The sequence below is a fragment of the Coregonus lavaretus genome (assembly GCF_964263955.1).
Source record: "Coregonus lavaretus genome assembly, contig: HAP1_SCAFFOLD_3285, whole genome shotgun sequence".
Taxonomy (NCBI): domain Eukaryota; kingdom Metazoa; phylum Chordata; class Actinopteri; order Salmoniformes; family Salmonidae; genus Coregonus; species Coregonus lavaretus.
Genome location: NW_028161055.1, coordinates 40,001 through 65,421, shown reverse-complemented (window position 1 = coordinate 65,421; position 25,421 = coordinate 40,001). Strand labels below are relative to the sequence as shown.

At 43.6% G+C, this 25,421-nt stretch overlaps 1 protein-coding gene across 1 annotated transcript in view; it reads left to right on the top strand.

Annotated features, from left to right (window-relative positions):
- Nucleotides 1-4,232: 4,232 nt before the first annotated feature.
- LOC311121143 (alpha-N-acetylgalactosaminide alpha-2,6-sialyltransferase 5-like) overlaps nucleotides 4,233-25,421 on the top strand; it is a gene marked incomplete at both ends in the record, with an annotated part of 50,609 nt that continues 29,420 nt past the window's right edge. The window contains 2 exons of the mRNA XM_084195667.1: nucleotides 4,233-4,457; nucleotides 6,493-6,671. Of these exons, the coding sequence (XP_084051793.1) occupies nucleotides 4,233-4,457; nucleotides 6,493-6,671 (404 nt within the window). The remainder of the gene's footprint in view (nucleotides 4,458-6,492; nucleotides 6,672-25,421) is intronic.

Sequence of the window (25,421 nt, the reverse complement as noted above, 5' to 3'; positions counted from 1 at the left end):
AGAGGAGAGAGAGAGAGAGAGAGAGAGAGAGAGAGAGAGAGAGAGAGAGAGAGAGAGAGAGAGAGAGAGAGAGAGAGAGAGAGAGGGGAGAGAGAGAGAGAGAGAGAGAAAGAGAGAGAGAGAGAGAGAGAGAGAGAGACCGAGAGACAGAGAGAGAGAGAGAGAGACCGAGAGACAGAGAGAGAGAGAGAGAGAGAGAGAGAGAGAGAGAGAGAGAGAGAGAGAGAGAGAGAGAGAGAGAGAGAGACCGAGAGACAGAGAGAGAGAGAGAGAGAGAGAGAGAGAGAGAGAGAGAGAAAGAGAGAGACAGAGAGAGAGACCGAGAGACAGAGAGAGAGAGAGAGAGAGAGAGAGAGAGAGAGAGAGAGAGAGAGAGAGAGAGAGAGAGATTACTGTAGACCTCACACTTCATCATGACAGTAACCCTAACCTGACCTAGACCTCCACACTTCACCAGGGGAGGGGCTGGGAATGGGAATGGGCTTTACATCTGCAACTAAACTAAAATCGACTGGATTAGTGCAATTCACAAACAATTAAATCAATATAAATGCATGTTTATAAAAGTGAAAACATGTTGTTGTTTTTTTAATTTTATTTTATTACATAGGGACAGATACAATTAAATGATTGACACATTGACTGTACAACAGTCAGACGCATTGCCTTAGCTTGCAGTCATTAATTAAAGTACAAGGTGATCACATGGTTGCTCTCAAGGTTAGTATAGCAAACTAAATCTAAAGTAAAAAATTAAATTAGAAAACTATTTAGTAAACTAAAACAAAAATTATACTGAAACTATTATCTTTGACTGCAAAAATGAACTAAAATAAAATTAACATCAAATTATGTTCAGTTTTTGTTTAAATGTATTTATCAAAAATCCAATGGGTTTTCAATCTTTTTTGTAATGGGGTTTTCAAGCTTTTGATTTTGGCGGGTAAATGCTGCCAGTAGATGGCGATGTTTCAAACAGGCCTAGCTTGTGCATCACTATCACTTGCTATCACCAGAGAAAAAAGAGGCAAAGCGAGAGGATTACCTCTGCCCAAAATCTGTCCCCGTAAAATAAGCAGACCTTTTTGTATGGAGTTCTATGAGAGAGTGTCAAATTACGTAAGGCTTATTTGATCAAAAAAGAGTAATGTTTAGGTTCTTACAGATATACTGACATAAGTGGATAAACGTGGCATTCGGCACATTTGGGAAAAACTACTTACATTTTACATTTTATTCATTTAGCAGACGCTCTTATCCAGAGCGACTTACAGGAGCAATTAGGGTTAAGTGCCTTACTCAAGGGCACATCGACAGATTTTTCACCTAGTCGGCTCGGGGATTAGAACCAGCGACCTTTCGGTTACTGGCACAACGCTCTTCACCACTAAGCTACCTTACTTAATTGTGCCTGTTCTTCACATGCGTATCTGCCCTCTCATTGGCTAGAATGGTCCCTCCTGATCTCATCTCCTCTCGCCTGCCTTCCATCTTTGGGGACGTATTTTCATTGTTAGAGCGGTTACTTGAACATCTTGTCAATGTAATAGATCATCTTTGCTATCGCTAACAACAGGGAAGAAATCTGAGGCAGAGACAGTAGAGAAAAACGAGACACTCCCAAAATAAATTCTGATCGAGGCGGGTCCACTCTGGTCTGCTTATTGCCCCCGCCCCGCAGAGGGGGTGCCTCAGAGCAAAACATTTCCCCTCTAGGGAAAATAAGCGGACAATGGTTGCGATCCCCTGCTCGGACGTTGCATGCATCAACCAATGGTGGTGTACCATGTTATCAACTGTGTCATCGACTGACAGATTGTTAAAACATATGATGTGGTTAGCTGATACATAAAATACCTATCCAGGCATTGTAATGTCTGTGGCCTAAGATTGATTTATAATTTTAAACAGTGGCATGAAGTAACATCCCAAAAAACACTAAGCTTATGCTACGTTCTGTCCCTAACACTACAACTGAAACTAAATGTAAATGTTTTTATAAAACGGAAACTAAATCAAAACTAGTAAATTAAATCTGAAAACGAACTGAAACTAAACTGAATTTCAAATAAAAAGCTAAAAAGCCAATAGGTCCTCAATAGGTCCTCAACAGGCAGCTTCATTAAATAGTACCCGCAAAACACCAGTCTCAACGTCAACAGTGAAGAGGCGAGTCCGGGATGCTGACCTTCTAGGCAGAGTTGCAAAGAAAAAGCCATATCTCAGACTGCCCATCTTAATCTTTAATTTTTATTGGCCAGTCTGAGATATGGCTTTTTCTTTGCAACTCTGCCTAGAAGGTCAGCATCCCGGAGTCGCCTCTTCACTGTAAACAAGGACATTTCTAAGTGACCCCAAACTTTTGAGCGGTAGTGTAGATATTCAAGTAGATTTACATTCACTGGCTCCTTGGTAAGCAACTCCAGTGTAGATTTGTGTTTTAGGTTATTGTCCTTTTTAGCTACTTACTACTAGCAATTTTATGAAGTTGGCTTTAGCCCAGATAGGTTCCCAATCTCCCATCATCATAACTAGATACCAAGCCATTTCAGGCTGTCAATCAAGATAGAGTAGCTAGCTTGTCTTAACTATCTCAGCTGGCATGTCTGCTGGCCAGGTTGGTAGACTTTAGAAAAGCAAGCAATAACTAAATGTACTGAATAAGACTCACGTTCCTTTCAATCTTTTACCCAGATTTTAGCAGCTATGCAGAACCACCGGTCAGGAGAATACAGATAGCTCAGGAGGTATGATTAGATATGCAGAGAAATATACATATTTTTGACATAGAATTAAGTGTAATGATTATAGCTGGAAAAAAGCTGTTTCAGGTTTTTGAAAAATACTAAATTCTCCAATTTACGGACATTAGTACAATACGTTGGGACTATTTGAGTTGTTATCATGTTATCAGACATATACAGAAAGAAACACACATTCGGTTTCAAAGGCTTCGACTTGTTCTCTCAGAACTCGCTGCAATGATTTGACTTTCTTTTTGGACAGACCCCCCCCACCAGCCAGCCTCACGTGCTTTTGTGCCCCCTCAGATTTTTGGGGTGCATGGCACCCCTGCTTGTAAGTAGCCTTGCATGAGCCTTGTGCAAGTCAGAACGGCTCATAGGAGCAGGAGTCTATCTCCTGTTTCTGTTGCTTGAGGCAGCTTGATGTACAAGTACACCCCCTGGACAGGACACTAGTCCATCTCCTGTTTCTGTAGTGAGACAGCTTGATGTACCAGTACACCCCCTGGACAGGACACTAGTCTATCTCCTGTTTCTGTAGTGAGACAGCTTGATGTACAAGTACACCCCCTGGACAGGACACTAGTCCATCTCCTGTTTCTGTAGTGAGACAGCTTGATGTACAGTACACCCCCTGGACAGGACACTAGTCTATCTCCTGTTTCTGTAGTGAGGCAGCTTGATGTACAGTACACCCCCTGGACAGGACACTAGTCCATCTCCTGTTTCTGTAGTGAGGCAGCTTGATGTACAGTACACCCCCTGGACAGGACACTAGTCTATATCCTGTTTCTGTAGTGAGAGAGCAGGAGTCTATCTCCTGTTTCTGTTGCTTGAGGCAGCTTGATGTACAGTACACCCCCTGGACAGGACACTAGTCTATCTCCTGTTTCTGTAGTGAGACAGCTTGATGTACCAGTACACCCCCTGGACAGGACACTAGTCTATCTCCTGTTTCTGTAGTGAGACAGCTTGATGTACCAGTACACCCCCTGGACAGGACACTAGTCTATCTCCTGTTTCTGTAGTGAGACAGCTTGATGTACAGTACACCCCCTGGACAGGACACTAGTCTATCTCCTGTTTCTGTAGTGAGACAGCTTGATGTACAGTACACCCCCCTGGACAGGACACTAGTCTATCGCAGGGCCTAACACATGTACTACAGAGAAATGTGGAGTCTTCAGAACAGATATCTCCAAATCAAGCTAGCTATGAACGTGATATACAAGTATTGTTTGTGGAACATTTATTCGATCACGATAAGACACTTCTGATATAGTACTGCATATCTCTCTTTCTCTATCTCCATCCTCACCTTCTCTACCTCTTCATCTTGTCCTCTTCCTCTCCCTCCTCCAGCCTCTGAAGATATTTATTATTATCATTATTATTATATTAAGATGCACTGCCATAGCATCACTCCTCCTCTCCCCCTTCCTACACCGTCTACTAAAATAACACAATCTCCTCCTCTAGCCTCTGAAAATGCACTGCCGTAGCTGTGCGTTGGTGACCAGCTCCGGTCACCTAATGGGTGGTGGTCACGGCGAGGAGATCGACCGGGCGGAATGTGTGATCCGTATGAACGACGCCCCCACACTGCGGGGCTACGGTCGAGATGTTGGACGCCGCACCTCGCTACGCGTCATCGCTCACTCCAGCATGCAGAGGGTCCTACGGAGCCGTCATGAACTGCTCAACGCGTCCCAGGTTAGACGCTACATGTTATAAGATTTAAAATATACTGTATGCCATCTAGCAGACGCTTAAAAAAATGAAATAAAAATACAGTAATGAGTGTATACATTTTAGTATAGGTGGCCCCCAGCGGGAAACGAACCCACAATTCTGGCTTTGCAAGTGCCATGCTCTACCAACTGAGCTACAAAGGGCTAGATAGTTAGTAGATTGTTATAATATACAGTGGGGAGAACAAGTATTTGATACACTGCCGATTTTGCAGCTTTTCCTACTTAAAAAGCATGTAGAGGTCTGTAATTTTTATCATAGGTACACTTCAACTGTGAGAGACAGAATCTAAAACAGAAATCCAGAAAATCACATTGTATGATTTTTAAGTAATTAATTTGCATTTTATTGCATGACATAAGTATTTGATCACCTACCAACCAGTAAGAATTCCGGCTCTCACAGACCTGTTAGTTTTTCTTTAAGAAGCCCTCCTGTTCTCCACTCATTATCTGTATTAACTGCACCTGTTTGTACTCGTTACCTGTATAAAAGACACCTGTCCACACACTCAATCAAACAGACTCCAACCTCTCCACAATGGCCAAGACCAGAGAGCACAAGGCTGGGATGGGCTACAGGACAATAGGCAAGCAGCTTGGTGAGAAGGCAACAACTGTTGGCGCAATTATTAGAAAATGGAAGAAGTTCAAGATGACAGTCAATCACCTTCGGTCTGGGGCTCCATGCAAGATCTCACCTCGTGGGGCATCAATGATCATGAGGAAGGTGAGGGATCAGCCCAGAACTACACGGCAGGACCTGGTCAATGACCTGAAGAGAGCTGGGACCACAGTCTCAAAGAAAACCATTAGTAACACACTACGCCGTCATGGATTAAAATCCTGCAGCGCACGCAAGGTCCCCCTGCTCAAGCCAGTGCATGTCCAGGCCCGTCTGAAGTTTGCCAATGACCATCTGGATGATCCAGAGGAGGAATGGGAGAAGGTCATGTGGTCTAATGAGACAAAAATATAGTTTTTTGGTCTAAACTCCACTCGCCGTGTTTGGAGGAAGAATAAGGATGAGTACAACCCCAAGAACACCATCCCAGCCGTGAAGCATGGAGGTGGAAACATCATTCTTTGGGGATGCTTTTCTGCTAAGGGGACAGGACAACTGCACCGTATTGAGGGGAGGATGGATGGGGCCATGTATCGCAAGATCTTGGCCAACAACCCCCTTCCCTCAGTAAGAGCATTGAAGATGGGTCGTGGCTGGGTCTTCCAGGTCTCAAGACCTGAACCCAATAGAAAATCTTTGGAGGGAGCTGAAAGTTTGTATTGCCCAGCGACAGCCCCGAAACCTGAAAGATCTGGAGAAGGTCTGTATGGAGGAGTGGGCCAAAATCCCTGCTGCAGTGTGTGTAAACCTGGTCAAGACCTACAGGAAACGTATGATCTCTGTAATTGCAAACAAAGGTTTCTGTACCAAATATTAAGTTCTGCTTTTCTGATGTATCAAATACTGATGTCATGCAATAAAATGCAAAATAATTACTTAAAAATCATACAGTGTGATTTTCTGGATTTTTGTTTTAGATTCCGTCTCTCACTGTTGAAGTGTACCTATGATAAAAATTACAGACCTCTACATGCTTTGTAAGTAGGAAAACCTGCAAAATCGGCAGTGTATCAAATACTTGTTCTCCCCACTGTATGTGATATTATGTGTTTTCATGAACGCTTTCATGTGTTATCCCTTCTGTTTCAATCTTATCAATGTATCAATGTTTTACTTGTAACCCAAAATAAAAATTGTATTCAATTCAACTCTGTTACCTCCAGGACACAGTGTTTTATCAGTAGTTACATGTAGCATAACATTCTCTACCCTCCAGGACACAGTGTTTATCAGTAGTTACATGTAGCATAACATTCTCTACCCTCCAGGACACAGTGTTTATCAGTAGTTACATGTAGCATAACATTCTCTACCCTCCAGGACACAGTGTTTATCAGTAGTTACATGTAGCATAACATTCTCTACCCTCCAGGACACAGTGTTTATCTTCTGGGGGCCCAGTAGTTACATGCGGAGAGACGGGAAGGGTCTGGTCTACAATAACCTGAGGTTGATGAACCAGGTGCTGCCCAAACTAAAGGTCTACATCATCTCCTGGCAGAAGATGCTGCAGTTTGACGAACTCTTCAAGAGGGAGACGGGCAAGGACAGGTCAGTTAAACCTAGAGTACTGTAGTACCAGACAGACTTATTAGCCCCATCGCTTTCAACTATACAGTTTTTCAATTCCTCATCAATCCATGGAGCCTTAACAGTTCTAACAGCCAGTTTCCTAACAGGTGCGTGTTCATCAATAATTGGAAGAAGACATTTCATAAATTCATCAAGTGCAGCGTCTGGATGGTCCTTATTAATCATCTCTCAATAGCAAGGCTAAACTCACTGAGTCTTTAGATGGTGAAGGCTGTTCTTAGTTTTGGGTCAGCCACAATGGTCAGCTATTCTGCCACTGTGTACTCTCTGTTTGGTACAAGTTAGCATTCCAATTTGCTCTGTTTTTTGGTTGATTCTTTCCAGTGTGTCAAGTAATTCTCTTTTTGTTTTCTCATAATTTGGTTGGGTCTAATTGTGTTGCTGTCCTGGGGCTCTGTGGGGTCTGTTCGTGTTTGTGAACAGAGCCCCAGGACCAGCTGGCTGAGGGGACTCTTCTCCAGGTTCATCTCTCTGTAGGTGATGGCTTTCTGATGGAAGGTTTGGGCATCGCTTTCCTTTAGGTTTCTCAAATGACTGCCTCGCCTGGTTCACCAACTACTTCTCAGATAGAGTTCAATGTGTCAAATCGGAGGGCCTGTTGTCTGGACCTCTGGCAGTCGCTATGGGGGTGCCACAGGGTTCAATTCTCGGGCCGACTCTATTCTCTTTGTATATCAATGATGTTGTTCTTGCTACTGGTGACGCTCGGATCCACCTCTATGCGGACGACACCATTTTGTATACATCTGGCCCTTCATTGGACACTGTGTTAACAAACCTCCAAACGTGCTTCAATGCCATACAACACTCCTTCCGTAGCCTCAAACTGCTCTTAAACACTAGTAAAACTAAATGCATGCTGTTCAACCAAACGCTGCTTGCACCCGCCCACCCGACTAGAATCACTACTCTCGGCGGGTCTGACCTAGAGTATGTGGACAACTACAAATACCTAGGTGTCTGGTTAGACTGTAAACTCTCCTTCCAGACTCACATTAAGCATCTCCAATCCAAAGTTAAATCTAGAATCGGCTTCCTATTTTGCAACAAAGACTCCTTCACTCATGCTGCCAAACATGCCCTCGTAAAACTGACTATCCTACCAATCCTTGACTTCGGCGATGTCATTTACAAAAGAGCCTCCAACACTCTACTCAGCAAATTGGATGTAGTCTATCACAGTGCCATCCGTTTTGTCAAGAAAGCCCCATATACTACCCACCATTGTGACCTGTACGCTCTTGTTGGCTGGCCCTCACTACATATTCGTCGCCAAACCCACTGGCTCCAGGTCATCTATAAATCACTTCTAGGCAAATCCCCACCTTATCTTAGCTCATTGGTCACCATAGCAACACCCACCTGTAGTATGCGCTCCAGCAGGTATATCTCACTGGTCATCCCCAAAGCCAACACCTCCTTTGGCCGCCATTCCTTCCAGTTCTCTGCTGCCAATGACTGGAACGAACTGCAAAAATCTCTGAAGCTGGAGACTCTTATCTCCCTCACTAACTTTAAGCATCAGTTGTCAGAGCAGCTTACCGATCACTGCACCTGTACACAGCCCATCTGAAATTAGCCCACCCAACTATCTCATCCCCATATTGTTATTTACATTGTTATTTATTTTGCTCATTTGCACCCCAGTATCTCTATTTGCACATCATCTCTTGCACATCTATCACTCCAGTGTTAATACTAAATTGTAATTATTTTGCACTATGGCCTATTTATTTGCTTACCTCCATAACTTACTACATTTGCACACACTGTATATATATTTTATGTTGTATTTTTGACTTTATGTTTTGTTTTACCCCATATGTAACTCTGTGTTGTTGTTTTTATCGCACTGCTTTGCTTTATCTTGGCAAGGTCGCAGTTGTAAATGAGAACTTGTTCTCAACCTGCTTACCTGGTTAAATAAAGGTTAAATAAAATAAAATAAATAAATAGGTGGTCGTGGAATTTAACAGCTCTTTTCTGGGTTTTGATCATTAGTGGGGATAGTCCTAATTCTGCTATTTTGGAATCATTGACTTGAATGGGGAATGCTATTCTGGGCATTCTATTTATATGGTTTGACTGTTCTGTTCATGTTGAACAGCATCATGGGTATGGATCACTGTCATCAGACTCCTGTAAAGTCTTCTCAGTGCTACAGGACCTTCCACCTGCAGTGAGGGAGAGAGATCTGATACCCTGGTTGCATCCAAAAATGGCACCCTATTCCCTATGAAGTGCACTACTTTTGTGCACTACTTTCTGTTCAAAAGTAGTGCACCACATAGGGATTAGGGTGCCATTTGAGAGACAACACATGTCTCCGTGAGCTGATAGTATCTGGTAGTACCACAGCCTGATAGTATCTGGTAGTACCACAGCCTGATAGTATCTGATAGTACCACAGCCTGATAGTAGCTGGTAGTACCACAGCCTGATAGTATCTGATTGTACCACAGCCTGATAGTATCTGGTAGTACCACAGCCTGATAGTATCTGGTAATACCACAGCCTGATAGTATCTGGTAGTACCACAGCCTGATAGTATCTGATAGTACCACAGCCTGATAGTATCTGGTAGTACCACAGCCTGATAGTATCTGATAGTACCACAGCCTGATAGTATCTGGTAGTACCACAGCCTGATAGTATCTGATAGTACCACAGCCTGATAGTATCTGATAGTACCACAGCCTGATAGTATCTGGTAGTACCAAACCCTGATAGTATCTGATAGTACCACACCCTGATAGTATCTGATAGTACCACACCCTGATAGTATCTGGTAGTACCACAGCCTGATAGTATCTGATAGTACCACAGCCTGATAGTATCTGGTAGTACCACAGCCTGATAGTATCTGGTAGTACCACACCCTGATAGTATCTGATAGTACCACACCCTGATAGTATCTGATAGTACCGCACCTTGATAGTATCTGGTAGTAGCACAGCCTGATAGTATCTGATAGTACCACAGCCTGATAGTATCTGATAGTACCACAGCCTGATAGTATCTGGTAGTACCAAACCCTGATAGTATCTGATAGTACCACACCCTGATAGTATCTGATAGTACCACACCCTGATAGTATCTGGTAGTACCACAGCCTGATAGTATCTGATAGTACCACAGCCTGATAGTATCTGGTAGTACCACAGCCTGATAGTATCTGGTAGTACCACACCCTGATAGTATCTGATAGTACCACACCCTGATAGTATCTGATAGTACCGCACCTTGATAGTATCTGGTAGTACCACAGCCTGATAGTATCTGATAGTACCACAGCCTGATAGTATCTGATAGTACCACAGCCTGATAGTATCTGGTAGTACCACACCCTGATAGTATCTGGTAGTACCACACCCTGATAGTATCTGGTAGTACCACAGCCTGATAGTATCTGGTAGTACCACAGCCTGATAGTATCTGGTAGTTCCACAGCCTGATAGTATCTGATAGTACCACAGCCTGATAGTATCTGATAGTACCACAGCCTGATAGTATCTGATAGTACCACAGCCTGATAGTATCTGGTAGTACCACAGCCTGATAGTATCTGGTAGTTCCACAGCCTGATAGTATCTGGTAGTACCACAGCCTGAGAGTATCTGGTAGTTCCACAGCCTGATAGTATCTGGTAGTACCACAGCCTGATAGTATCTGGTAGTACCACAGCCTGATAGTATCTGGTAGTTCCACAGCCTGATAGTATCTGGTAGTACCACAGCCTGATAGTATCTGGTAGTACCACAGCCTGATAGTATCTGGTAGTACCACAGTCTGATAGTATCTGGTAGTACCACAGCCTGATAGTATCTGATAGTACCACAGCCTGATAGTATATGGTAGTACCACAGCCTGATAGTATCTGATAGTACCACAGCCTGATAGTATCTGATAGTACCACAGCCTGATAGTATCTGATAGTACCAAAGCCTGATAGTATCTGGTAGTACCACAGCCTGATAGTATCTGGTAGTTCCACAGCCTGATAGTATCTGATAGTACCACAGCCTGATAGTATCTGGTAGTACCACAGCCTGATAGTATCTGATAGTACCACAGCCTGATAGTATCTGATAGTACCACAGCCTGATAGTATCTGATAGTACCACAGCCTGATAGTATCTGGTAGTACCACAGCCTGATAGTATCTGATAGTACCACAGCCTGATAGTATCTGATAGTACCACAGCCTGATAGTATCTGATAGTACCACAGCCTGATAGTATCTGATAGTACCACAGCTTGATAGTATCTGGTAGTACCACGGCCTGATAGTATCTGATAGTACCACACCCTGATAGTATCTGGTAGTACCACAGCCTGATAGTATCTGATAGTACCACAGCCTGATAGTATCTGATAGTACCACAGCCTGATAGTATCTGGTAGTACCACAGCCTGATAGTATCTGGTAGTACCACAGCCTGATAGTATCTGATAGTACCACAGCCTGATAGTATCTGATAGTACCACAGCCTGATAGTATCTGGTAGTACCAAAGCCTGATAGTATCTGATAGTACCACAGCCTGATAGTATCTGGTAGTACCAAAGCCTGATAGTATCTGATAGTACCACAGCCTGATAGTATCTGATAGTACCACAGCCTGATAGTATCTGATAGTACCACAGCCTGATAGTATCTGATAGTACCACAGCCTGATAGTATCTGATAGTACCACAGCCTGATAGTATATGGTAGTACCACAGCCTGATAGTATCTGGTAGTACCACAGCCTGATAGTATATGGTAGTACCACAACCTGATAGTATCTGATAGTACCACAGCCTGAGATGATCTGATAGTACCAAAGCCTGATAGTATCTGATAGTACCACAGCCTGATAATATCTGATAGTACCACAGCCTGATAGTATCTGGTAGTACCACAGCCTGATAGTATATGGTAGTACCACAGCCTGATAGTATCTGGTAGTACCACAGCCTGATAGTATCTGATAGTACCACAGCCTGATAGTATCTGGTAGTACCACAGCCTGATAGTATCTGATAGTACCACAGCCTGATAGTATCTGGTAGTTCCACAGCCTGATAGTATCTGGTAGTACCACAGCCTGATAGTATCTGGTAGTACCACAGCCTGATAGTATCTGATAGTACCACAGCCTGATAGTATCTGGTAGTTCCACAGCCTGATAGTATCTGGTAGTACCACAGCCTGATAGTATCTGGTAGTACCACAGCCTGATAGTATCTGGTAGTACCACAGCCTGATAGTATCTGATAGTACCACAGCCTGATAGTATATGGTAGTACCACAGCCTGATAGTATCTGGTAGTACCACAGCCTGATAGTATCTGGTAGTACCACAGCCTGATAGTATCTGATAGTACCACAGCCTGATAGTATCTGATAGTACCACAGCCTGATAGTATCTGATAGTACCACAGCCTGATAGTATCTGGTAGTACCACAGCCTGATAGTATCTGATAGTACCACAGCCTGATAGTATATGATAGTACCACAGCCTGATAGTATCTGATAGTACCACAGCCTGATAGTATCTGATAGTACCACAGCTTGATAGTATCTGGTAGTACCACGGCCTGATAGTATCTGATAGTACCACACCCTGATAGTATCTGGTAGTACCACAGCCTGATAGTATCTGATAGTACCACAGCCTGATAGTATCTGATAGTACCACAGCCTGATAGTATCTGATAGTACCACAGCCTGATAGTATCTGATAGTACCACAGCCTTATAGTATCTGGTAGTACCACAGCCTGATAGTATCTGATAGTACCACAGCCTGATAGTATCTGGTAGTACCACAGCCTGATAGTATCTGGTAGTACCACAGCCTGATAGTATCTGGTAGTACCACAGTCTGATAGTATCTGGTAGTACCACAGCCTGATAGTATCTGATAGTACCACAGCCTGATAGTATATGGTAGTACCACAGCCTGATAGTATCTGATAGTACCACAGCCTGATAGTATCTGATAGTACCACAGCCTGATAGTATCTGATAGTACCAAAGCCTGATAGTATCTGGTAGTACCACAGCCTGATAGTATCTGGTAGTTCCACAGCCTGATAGTATCTGATAGTACCACAGCCTGATAGTATCTGGTAGTACCACAGCCTGATAGTATCTGATAGTACCACAGCCTGATAGTATCTGATAGTACCACAGCCTGATAGTATCTGATAGTACCACAGCCTGATAGTATCTGGTAGTACCACAGCCTGATAGTATCTGATAGTACCACAGCCTGATAGTATCTGATAGTACCACAGCCTGATAGTATCTGATAGTACCACAGCCTGATAGTATCTGATAGTACCACAGCTTGATAGTATCTGGTAGTACCACGGCCTGATAGTATCTGATAGTACCACACCCTGATAGTATCTGGTAGTACCACAGCCTGATAGTATCTGATAGTACCACAGCCTGATAGTATCTGATAGTACCACAGCCTGATAGTATCTGGTAGTACCACAGCCTGATAGTATCTGGTAGTACCACAGCCTGATAGTATCTGATAGTACCACAGCCTGATAGTATCTGATAGTACCACAGCCTGATAGTATCTGGTAGTACCAAAGCCTGATAGTATCTGATAGTACCACAGCCTGATAGTATCTGGTAGTACCAAAGCCTGATAGTATCTGATAGTACCACAGCCTGATAGTATCTGATAGTACCACAGCCTGATAGTATCTGATAGTACCACAGCCTGATAGTATCTGATAGTACCACAGCCTGATAGTATCTGATAGTACCACAGCCTGATAGTATCTGGTAGTACCACAGCCTGATAGTATCTGGTAGTACCACAGCCTGATAGTATATGGTAGTACCACAACCTGATAGTATCTGATAGTACCACAGCCTGAGATGATCTGATAGTACCAAAGCCTGATAGTATCTGATAGTACCACAGCCTGATAATATCTGATAGTACCACAGCCTGATAGTATCTGGTAGTACCACAGCCTGATAGTATATGGTAGTACCACAGCCTGATAGTATCTGGTAGTACCACAGCCTGATAGTATCTGATAGTACCACAGCCTGATAGTATCTGGTAGTACCACAGCCTGATAGTATCTGATAGTACCACAGCCTGATAGTATCTGGTAGTTCCACAGCCTGATAGTATCTGGTAGTACCACAGCCTGATAGTATCTGGTAGTACCACAGCCTGATAGTATCTGGTAGTACCACAGCCTGATAGTATCTGATAGTACCACAGCCTGATAGTATATGGTAGTACCACAGCCTGATAGTATCTGGTAGTACCACAGCCTGATAGTATCTGGTAGTACCACAGCCTGATAGTATCTGATAGTACCACAGCCTGATAGTAGCTGGTAGTACCACAGCCTGATAGTATCTGATAGTACCACAGCCTGATAGTATCTGATAGTACCACAGCCTGATAGTATCTGGTAGTACCACAGCCTGATAGTATCTGATAGTACCACAGCCTGATAGTATCTGGTAGTACCACAGCCTGATAGTATCTGATAGTACCACAGCCTGATAGTATCTGATAGTACCACAGCCTGATAGTATCTGGTAGTACCAAACCCTGATAGTATCTGATAGTACCACACCCTGATAGTATCTGATAGTACCACACCCTGATAGTATCTGGTAGTACCACAGCCTGATAGTATCTGATAGTACCACAGCCTGATAGTATCTGGTAGTACCACAGCCTGATAGTATCTGGTAGTACCACACCCTGATAGTATCTGATAGTACCACACCCTGATAGTATCTGATAGTACCGCACCTTGATAGTATCTGGTAGTACCACAGCCTGATAGTATCTGATAGTACCACAGCCTGATAGTATCTGATAGTACCACAGCTTGATAGTATCTGGTAGTACCACGGCCTGATAGTATCTGATAGTACCACACCCTGATAGTATCTGGTAGTACCACAGCCTGATAGTATCTGATAGTACCACAGCCTGATAGTATCTGATAGTACCACAGCCTGATAGTATCTGATAGTACCACAGCCTGATAGTATCTGATAGTACCACAGCCTGATAGTATCTGGTAGTACCACAGCCTTATAGTATCTGGTAGTACCACAGCCTGATAGTATCTGATAGTACCACAGCCTGATAGTATCTGGTAGTACCACAGCCTGATAGTATCTGGTAGTACCACAGCCTGATAGTATCTGGTAGTACCACAGTCTGATAGTATCTGGTAGTACCACAGCCTGATAGTATCTGATAGTACCACAGCCTGATAGTATATGGTAGTACCACAGCCTGATAGTATCTGATAGTACCACAGCCTGATAGTATCTGATAGTACCACAGCCTGATAGTATCTGATAGTACCAAAGCCTGATAGTATCTGGTAGTACCACAGCCTGATAGTATCTGGTAGTTCCACAGCCTGATAGTATCTGATAGTACCACAGCCTGATAGTATCTGGTAGTACCACAGCCTGATAGTATCTGATAGTACCACAGCCTGATAGTTTCTGATAGTACCACAGCCTGATAGTATCTGATAGTACCACAGCCTGATAGTATCTGGTAGTACCACAGCCTGATAGTATCTGATAGTACCACAGCCTGATAGTATCTGATAGTACCACAGCCTGATAGTATCTGATAGTACCACAGCCTGATAGTATCTGATAGTACCACAGCTTGATAGTATCTGGTAGTACCACGGCCTGATAGTATCTGATAGTACCACACCCTGATAGTATCTGGTAGTACCACAGCCTGATAGTATCTGATAGTACCACAGCCTGATAGTATCTGATAGTACCACAGCCTGATAGTATCTGGTAGTACCACAGCCTGATAGTATCTGGTAGTACCACAGCCTGATAGTATCTGATAGTACCACAGCCTGATAGTATCTGATAGTACCACAGCCTGATAGTATCTGGTAGTACCAAAGCCTGATAGTATCTGATAGTACCACAGCCTGATAGTATCTGGTAGTACCAAAGCCTGATAGTATCTGATAGTACCACAGCCTGATAGTATCTGATAGTACCACAGCCTGATAGTATCTGATAGTACCACAGCCTGATAGTATCTGATAGTACCACAGCCTGATAGTATCTGATAGTACCACAGCCTGATAGTATCTGGTAGTACCACAGCCTGATAGTATCTGGTAGTACCACAGCCTGATAGTATATGGTAGTACCACAACCTGATAGTATCTGATAGTACCACAGCCTGAGATGATCTGATAGTACCAAAGCCTGATAGTATCTGATAGTACCACAGCCTGATAATATCTGATAGTACCACAGCCTGATAGTATCTGGTAGTACCACAGCCTGATAGTATATGGTAGTACCACAGCCTGATAGTATCTGGTAGTACCACAGCCTGATAGTATCTGATAGTACCACAGCCTGATAGTATCTGGTAGTACCACAGCCTGATAGTATCTGATAGTACCACAGCCTGATAGTATCTGGTAGTTCCACAGCCTGATAGTATCTGGTAGTACCACAGCCTGATAGTATCTGGTAGTACCACAGCCTGATAGTATCTGGTAGTACCACAGCCTGATAGTATCTGATAGTACCACAGCCTGATAGTATATGGTAGTACCACAGCCTGATAGTATCTGGTAGTACCACAGCCTGATAGTATCTGGTAGTACCACAGCCTGATAGTATCTGATAGTACCACAGCCTGATAGTAGCTGGTAGTACCACAGCCTGATAGTATCTGATAGTACCACAGCCTGATAGTATCTGGTAGTACCACAGCCTGATAGTATCTGGTAATACCACAGCCTGATAGTATCTGGTAGTACCACAGCCTGATAGTATCTGATAGTACCACAGCCTGATAGTATCTGGTAGTACCACAGCCTGATAGTATCTGATAGTACCACAGCCTGATAGTATCTGGTAGTACCACAGCCTGATAGTATCTGATAGTACCACAGCCTGATAGTATCTGATAGTACCACAGCCTGATAGTATCTGGTAGTACCAAACCCTGATAGTATCTGATAGTACCACACCCTGATAGTATCTGATAGTACCACACCCTGATAGTATCTGGTAGTACCACAGCCTGATAGTATCTGATAGTACCACAGCCTGATAGTATCTGGTAGTACCACAGCCTGATAGTATCTGGTAGTACCACACCCTGATAGTATCTGATAGTACCACACCCTGATAGTATCTGATAGTACCGCACCTTGATAGTATCTGGTAGTACCACAGCCTGATAGTATCTGATAGTACCACAGCCTGATAGTATCTGATAGTACCACAGCCTGATAGTATCTGGTAGTACCACACCCTGATAGTATCTGGTAGTACCACACCCTGATAGTATCTGGTAGTACCACAGCCTGATAGTATCTGGTAGTACCACAGCCTGATAGTATCTGGTAGTTCCACAGCCTGAGAGTATCTGATAGTACCACAGCCTGATAGTATCTGATAGTACCACAGCCTGATAGTATCTGATAGTACCACAGCCTGATAGTATCTGGTAGTACCACAGCCTGATAGTATCTGGTAGTTCCACAGCCTGATAGTATCTGGTAGTACCACAGCCTGAGAGTATCTGGTAGTTCCACAGCCTGATAGTATCTGGTAGTACCACAGCCTGATAGTATCTGGTAGTACCACAGCCTGATAGTATCTGGTAGTTCCACAGCCTGAAAGTATCTGGTAGTACCACAGCCTGATAGTATCTGGTAGTACCACAGCCTGATAGTATCTGGTAGTACCACAGTCTGATAGTATCTGGTAGTACCACAGCCTGATAGTATCTGATAGTACCACAGCCTGATAGTATATGGTAGTACCACAGCCTGATAGTATCTGATAGTACCACAGCCTGATAGTATCTGATAGTACCACAGCCTGATAGTATCTGATAGTACCAAAGCCTGATAGTATCTGGTAGTACCACAGCCTGATAGTATCTGGTAGTTCCACAGCCTGATAGTATCTGATAGTACCACAGCCTGATAGTATCTGGTAGTACCACAGCCTGATAGTATCTGATAGTACCACAGCCTGATAGTATCTGATAATACCACAGCCTGATAGTATCTGATAGTACCACAGCCTGATAGTATCTGGTAGTACCACAGCCTGATAGTATCTGATAGTACCACAGCCTGATAGTATCTGATAGTACCACAGCCTGATAGTATCTGATAGTACCACAGCCTGATAGTATCTGATAGTACCACAGCTTGATAGTATCTGGTAGTACCACGGCCTGATAGTATCTGATAGTACCACACCCTGATAGTATCTGGTAGTACCACAGCCTGATAGTATCTGATAGTACCACAGCCTGATAGTATCTGATAGTACCACAGCCTGATAGTATCTGGTAGTACCACAGCCTGATAGTATCTGGTAGTACCACAGCCTGATAGTATCTGATAGTACCACAGCCTGATAGTATCTGATAGTACCACAGCCTGATAGTATCTGGTAGTACCAAAGCCTGATAGTATCTGATAGTACCACAGCCTGATAGTATCTGGTAGTACCAAAGCCTGATAGTATCTGATAGTACCACAGCCTGATAGTATCTGATAGTACCACAGCCTGATAGTATCTGATAGTACCACAGCCTGATAGTATCTGATAGTACCACAGCCTGATAGTATCTGATAGTACCACAGCCTGATAGTATCTGGTAGTACCACAGCCTGATAGTATCTGGTAGTACCACAGCCTGATAGTATATGGTAGTACCACAACCTGATAGTATCTGATAGTACCACAGCCTGAGATGATCTGATAGTACCAAAGCCTGATAGTATCTGATAGTACCACAGCCTGATAATATCTGATAGTACCACAGCCTGATAGTATCTGGTAGTACCACAGCCTGATAGTATATGGTAGTACCACAGCCTGATAGTATCTGGTAGTACCACAGCCTGATAGTATCTGATAGTACCACAGCCTGATAGTATCTGGTAGTACCACAGCCTGATAGTATCTGATAGTACCACAGCCTGATAGTATCTGGTAGTTCCACAGCCTGATAGTATCTGGTAGTACCACAGCCTGATAGTATCTGGTAGTACCACAGCCTGATAGTATCTGGTAGTACCACAGCCTGATAGTATCTGATAGTACCACAGCCTGATAGTATATGGTAGTACCACAGCCTGATAGTATCTGATAGTACCACAGCCTGATAGTATCTGATAGTACCACAGCCTGATAGTATCTGGTAGTACCACATCCTGATAGTATCTGATAGTACCACAGCCTGATAGTATATGGTAGTACCACAGCCTGATAGTATCTGGTAGTACCACAGCCTGATAGTATCTGGTAGTACCACAGCCTGATAGTATCTGGTAGTACCACAGTCTGATAGTATCTGGTAGTACCACAGCCTGATAGTATCTGATAGTACCACAGCCTGATAGTATCTGATAGTACCACAGCCTGATAGTATCTGGTAGTACCACACCCTGATAGTATCTGGTAGTACCACACCCTGATAGTATCTGGTAGTACCACAGCCTGATAGTATCTGGTAGTACCACAGCCTGATAGTATCTGGTAGTTCCACAGCCTGATAGTATCTGATAGTACCACAGCCTGATAGTATCTGATAGTACCACAGCCTGATAGTATCTGATAGTACCACAGCCTGATAGTATCTGGTAGTACCACAGCCTGATAGTATCTGGTAGTTCCACAGCCTGATAGTATCTGGTAGTACCACAGCCTGAGAGTATCTGGTAGTTCCACAGCCTGATAGTATCTGGTAGTACCACAGCCTGATAGTATCTGGTAGTACCACAGCCTGATAGTATCTGGTAGTTCCACAGCCTGAAAGTATCTGGTAGTACCACAGCCTGATAGTATCTGGTAGTACCACAGCCTGATAGTATCTGGTAGTACCACAGTCTGATAGTATCTGGTAGTACCACAGCCTGATAGTATCTGATAGTACCACAGCCTGATAGTATATGGTAGTACCACAGCCTGATAGTATCTGATAGTACCACAGCCTGATAGTATCTGATAGTACCACAGCCTGATAGTATCTGATAGTACCAAAGCCTGATAGTATCTGGTAGTACCACAGCCTGATAGTATCTGGTAGTTCCACAGCCTGATAGTATCTGATAGTACCACAGCCTGATAGTATCTGGTAGTACCACAGCCTGATAGTATCTGATAGTACCACAGCCTGATAGTATCTGATAGTACCACAGCCTGATAGTATCTGATAGTACCACAGCCTGATAGTATCTGGTAGTACCACAGCCTGATAGTATCTGATAGTACCACAGCCTGATAGTATCTGATAGTACCACAGCCTGATAGTATCTGATAGTACCACAGCCTGATAGTATCTGATAGTACCACAGCTTGATAGTATCTGGTAGTACCACGGCCTGATAGTATCTGATAGTACCACACCCTGATAGTATCTGGTAGTACCACAGCCTGATAGTATCTGATAGTACCACAGCCTGATAGTATCTGATAGTACCACAGCCTGATAGTATCTGGTAGTACCACAGCCTGATAGTATCTGGTAGTACCACAGCCTGATAGTATCTGATAGTACCACAGCCTGATAGTATCTGATAGTACCACAGCCTGATAGTATCTGGTAGTACCAAAGCCTGATAGTATCTGATAGTACCACAGCCTGATAGTATCTGGTAGTACCAAAGCCTGATAGTATCTGATAGTACCACAGCCTGATAGTATCTGATAGTACCACAGCCTGATAGTATCTGATAGTACCACAGCCTGATAGTATCTGATAGTACCACAGCCTGATAGTATCTGATAGTACCACAGCCTGATAGTATCTGGTAGTACCACAGCCTGATAGTATCTGGTAGTACCACAGCCTGATAGTATATGGTAGTACCACAACCTGATAGTATCTGATAGTACCACAGCCTGAGATGATCTGATAGTACCAAAGCCTGATAGTATCTGATAGTACCACAGCCTGATAATATCTGATAGTACCACAGCCTGATAGTATCTGGTAGTACCACAGCCTGATAGTATATGGTAGTACCACAGCCTGATAGTATCTGGTAGTACCACAGCCTGATAGTATCTGATAGTACCACAGCCTGATAGTATCTGGTAGTACCACAGCCTGATAGTATCTGGTAGTACCACAGCCTGATAGTATCTGGTAGTTCCACAGCCTGAAAGTATCTGGTAGTACCACAGCCTGATAGTATCTGGTAGTACCACAGCCTGATAGTATCTGGTAGTACCACAGTCTGATAGTATCTGGTAGTACCACAGCCTGATAGTATCTGATAGTACCACAGCCTGATAGTATATGGTAGTACCACAGCCTGATAGTATCTGATAGTACCACAGCCTGATAGTATCTGATAGTACCACAGCCTGATAGTATCTGATAGTACCAAAGCCTGATAGTATCTGGTAGTACCACAGCCTGATAGTATCTGGTAGTTCCACAGCCTGATAGTATCTGATAGTACCACAGCCTGATAGTATCTGGTAGTACCACAGCCTGATAGTATCTGATAGTACCACAGCCTGATAGTATCTGATAGTACCACAGCCTGATAGTATCTGATAGTACCACAGCCTGATAGTATCTGGTAGTACCACAGCCTGATAGTATCTGATAGTACCACAGCCTGATAGTATCTGATAGTACCACAGCCTGATAGTATCTGATAGTACCACAGCCTGATAGTATCTGATAGTACCACAGCTTGATAGTATCTGGTAGTACCACGGCCTGATAGTATCTGATAGTACCACACCCTGATAGTATCTGGTAGTACCACAGCCTGATAGTATCTGATAGTACCACAGCCTGATAGTATCTGATAGTACCACAGCCTGATAGTATCTGGTAGTACCACAGCCTGATAGTATCTGGTAGTACCACAGCCTGATAGTATCTGATAGTACCACAGCCTGATAGTATCTGATAGTACCACAGCCTGATAGTATCTGGTAGTACCAAAGCCTGATAGTATCTGATAGTACCACAGCCTGATAGTATCTGGTAGTACCAAAGCCTGATAGTATCTGATAGTACCACAGCCTGATAGTATCTGATAGTACCACAGCCTGATAGTATCTGATAGTACCACAGCCTGATAGTATCTGATAGTACCACAGCCTGATAGTATCTGATAGTACCACAGCCTGATAGTATCTGGTAGTACCACAGCCTGATAGTATCTGGTAGTACCACAGCCTGATAGTATATGGTAGTACCACAACCTGATAGTATCTGATAGTACCACAGCCTGAGATGATCTGATAGTACCAAAGCCTGATAGTATCTGATAGTACCACAGCCTGATAATATCTGATAGTACCACAGCCTGATAGTATCTGGTAGTACCACAGCCTGATAGTATATGGTAGTACCACAGCCTGATAGTATCTGGTAGTACCACAGCCTGATAGTATCTGATAGTACCACAGCCTGGTAGTATCTGGTAGTACCACAGCCTGATAGTATCTGATAGTACCACAGCCTGATAGTATCTGGTAGTTCCACAGCCTGATAGTATCTGGTAGTACCACAGCCTGATAGTATCTGGTAGTACCACAGCCTGATAGTATCTGGTAGTACCACAGCCTGATAGTATCTGATAGTACCACAGCCTGATAGTATATGGTAGTACCACAGCCTGATAGTATCTGATAGTACCACAGCCTGATAGTATCTGATAGTACCACAGCCTGATAGTATCTGGTAGTACCACAGCCTGATAGTATCTGATAGTACCACAGCCTGATAGTATATGGTAGTACCACAGCCTGATAGTATCTGGTAGTACCACAGCCTGATAGTATCTGGTAGTACCACAGCCTGATAGTATCTGGTAGTACCACAGTCTGATAGTATCTGGTAGTACCACAGCCTGATAGTATCTGATAGTACCACAGCCTGATAGTATATGGTAGTACCACAGCCTGATAGTATCTGATAGTACCACAGCCTGATATTATCTGATAGTACCACAGCCTGATAGTATCTGATAGTACCAAAGCCTGATAGTATCTGGTAGTACCACAGCCTGATAGTATCTGGTAGTTCCACAGCCTGATAGTATCTGATAGTACCACAGCCTGATAGTATCTGGTAGTACCACAGCCTGATAGTATCTGATAGTACCACAGCCTGATAGTATCTGATAGTACCACAGCCTGATAGTATCTGATAGTACCACAGCCTGATAGTATCTGGTAGTACCACAGCCTGATAGTATCTGATAGTACCACAGCCTGATAGTATCTGATAGTACCACAGCCTGATAGTATCTGATAGTACCACAGCCTGATAGTATCTGATAGTACCACAGCTTGATAGTATCTGGTAGTACCACGGCCTGATAGTATCTGATAGTACCACACCCTGATAGTATCTGGTAGTACCACAGCCTGATAGTATCTGATAGTACCACAGCCTGATAGTATCTGATAGTACCACAGCCTGATAGTATCTGGTAGTACCACAGCCTTATAGTATCTGGTAGTACCACAGCCTGATAGTATCTGATAGTACCACAGCCTGATAGTATCTGGTAGTACCACAGCCTGATAGTATCTGGTAGTACCACAGCCTGATAGTATCTGATAGTACCACAGCCTGATAGTATCTGATAGTACCACAGCCTGATAGTATCTGGTAGTACCACAGCCTGATAGTATCTGGTAGTACCACAGCCTGATAGTATCTGGTAGTACCACAGCCTGATAGTATCTGATAGTACCACATCCTGATAGTATCTGGTAGTACCACACCCTGATAGTATCTGGTAGTACCACAGCCTGATAGTATCTGGTAGTACCACAGCCTGATAGTATCTGATAGTACCACAGCCTGATAGTATCTGGTAGTACCACAGCCTGATAGTAGCTGGTAGTACCAAAGCCTGATAGTATCTGATAGTACCACAGCCTGATAGTATCTGATAGTACCACAGCCTGATAGTATCTGGTAGTACCAAAACCTGATAGTATCTGATAGTACCACAGCCTGATAGTATCTGATAGTACCACAGCCTGATAGTATCTGATAGTACCACAGCCTGATAGTATCTGGTAGTACCAAAGCCTGATAGTATCTGATAGTACCACAGCCTGATAGTATCTGATAGTACCACAGCCTGATAGTATCTGATAGTACCACAGCCTGATAGTATCTGGTAGTACCACAGCCTGATAGTATCTGATAGTACCACAGCCTGATAGTATCTGATAGTACCACAGCCTGATAGTATCTGATAGTACCACAGCCTGATAGTATCTGATAGTACCACAGCCTGATAGTATCTGGTAGTACCACAGCCTGATAGTATCTGATAGTACCACAGCCTGATAGTATCTGGTAGTACCACAGCCTGATAGTATCTGGTAGTACCACAGCCTGATAGTATATGGTAGTACCACAGCCTGATAGTATCTGGTAGTACCACAGTCTGATAGTATCTGGTAGTACCACAGCCTGATAGTATATGATAGTACCACAGCCTGATAGTATATGGTAGTACCACAGCCTGATAGTATCTGATAGTACCACAGCCTGATAGTATCTGATAGTACCACAGCCTGATAGTATCTGATAGTACCAAAGCCTGATAGTATCTGGTAGTACCACAGCCTGATAGTATCTGGTAGTTCCACAGCCTGATAGTATCTGATAGTACCACAGCCTGATAGTATCTGGTAGTACCACAGCCTGATAGTATCTGATAGTACCACAGCCTGATAGTATCTGATAGTACCACAGCCTGATAGTATCTGATAGTACCACAGCCTGATAGTATCTGGTAGTACCACAGCCTGATAGTATCTGATAGTACCACAGCCTGATAGTATCTGATAGTACCACAGCCTGATAGTATCTGATAGTACCACAGCCTGATAGTATCTGATAGTACCACAGCTTGATAGTATCTGGTAGTACCACGGCCTGATAGTATCTGATAGTACCACACCCTGATAGTATCTGGTAGTACCACAGCCTGATAGTATCTGATAGTATCTGATACCTTTGCTGTTCTTTGCCGCTCCTGCAGTACTCCTGAGTGGCGCAGTGGTCTAAGGCACTGCATCGCAGTGCTAACTGTGCCACTAGAGATCCTGGTTCGAATCCAGGCTCTGTCGCAGCCGGCCGCGACCGGGAGACTCATGGGCGGCGCACAATTGGCCCAGCGTCGTCCAGGGTAGGGGAGGGAATGGCCGGCAGGGATGTAGCTCAGTTGATAGAGCATGGCATTTGCAATGCCAGGGTTGTGGGTTCGATTCCCACGGGGGGCCAGTATAAAAAATAAAATAAAATATGTATTCACCAACTGTAAGTCGCTCTGGATAAGAGCGTCTGCTAAATGACGTAAATGTAAATGTAAATGTAGTACCACAGCCTGATAGTATCTGATAGTACCACAGCCTGATAGTATCTGATAGTACCACAGCCTGATAGTATCTGGTAGTACCACAGCCTTATAGTATATGGTAGTACCACAGCCTGATAGTATCTGATAGTACCACAGCCTGATAGTATCTGGTAGTACCACAGCCTGATAGTATCTGGTAGTACCACAGCCTGATAGTATCTGATAGTACCACAGCCTGATAGTATCTGATAGTACCACAGCCTGATAGTATCTGATAGTACCACAGCCTGATAGTATCTGATAGTACCACAGCCTGATAGTATCT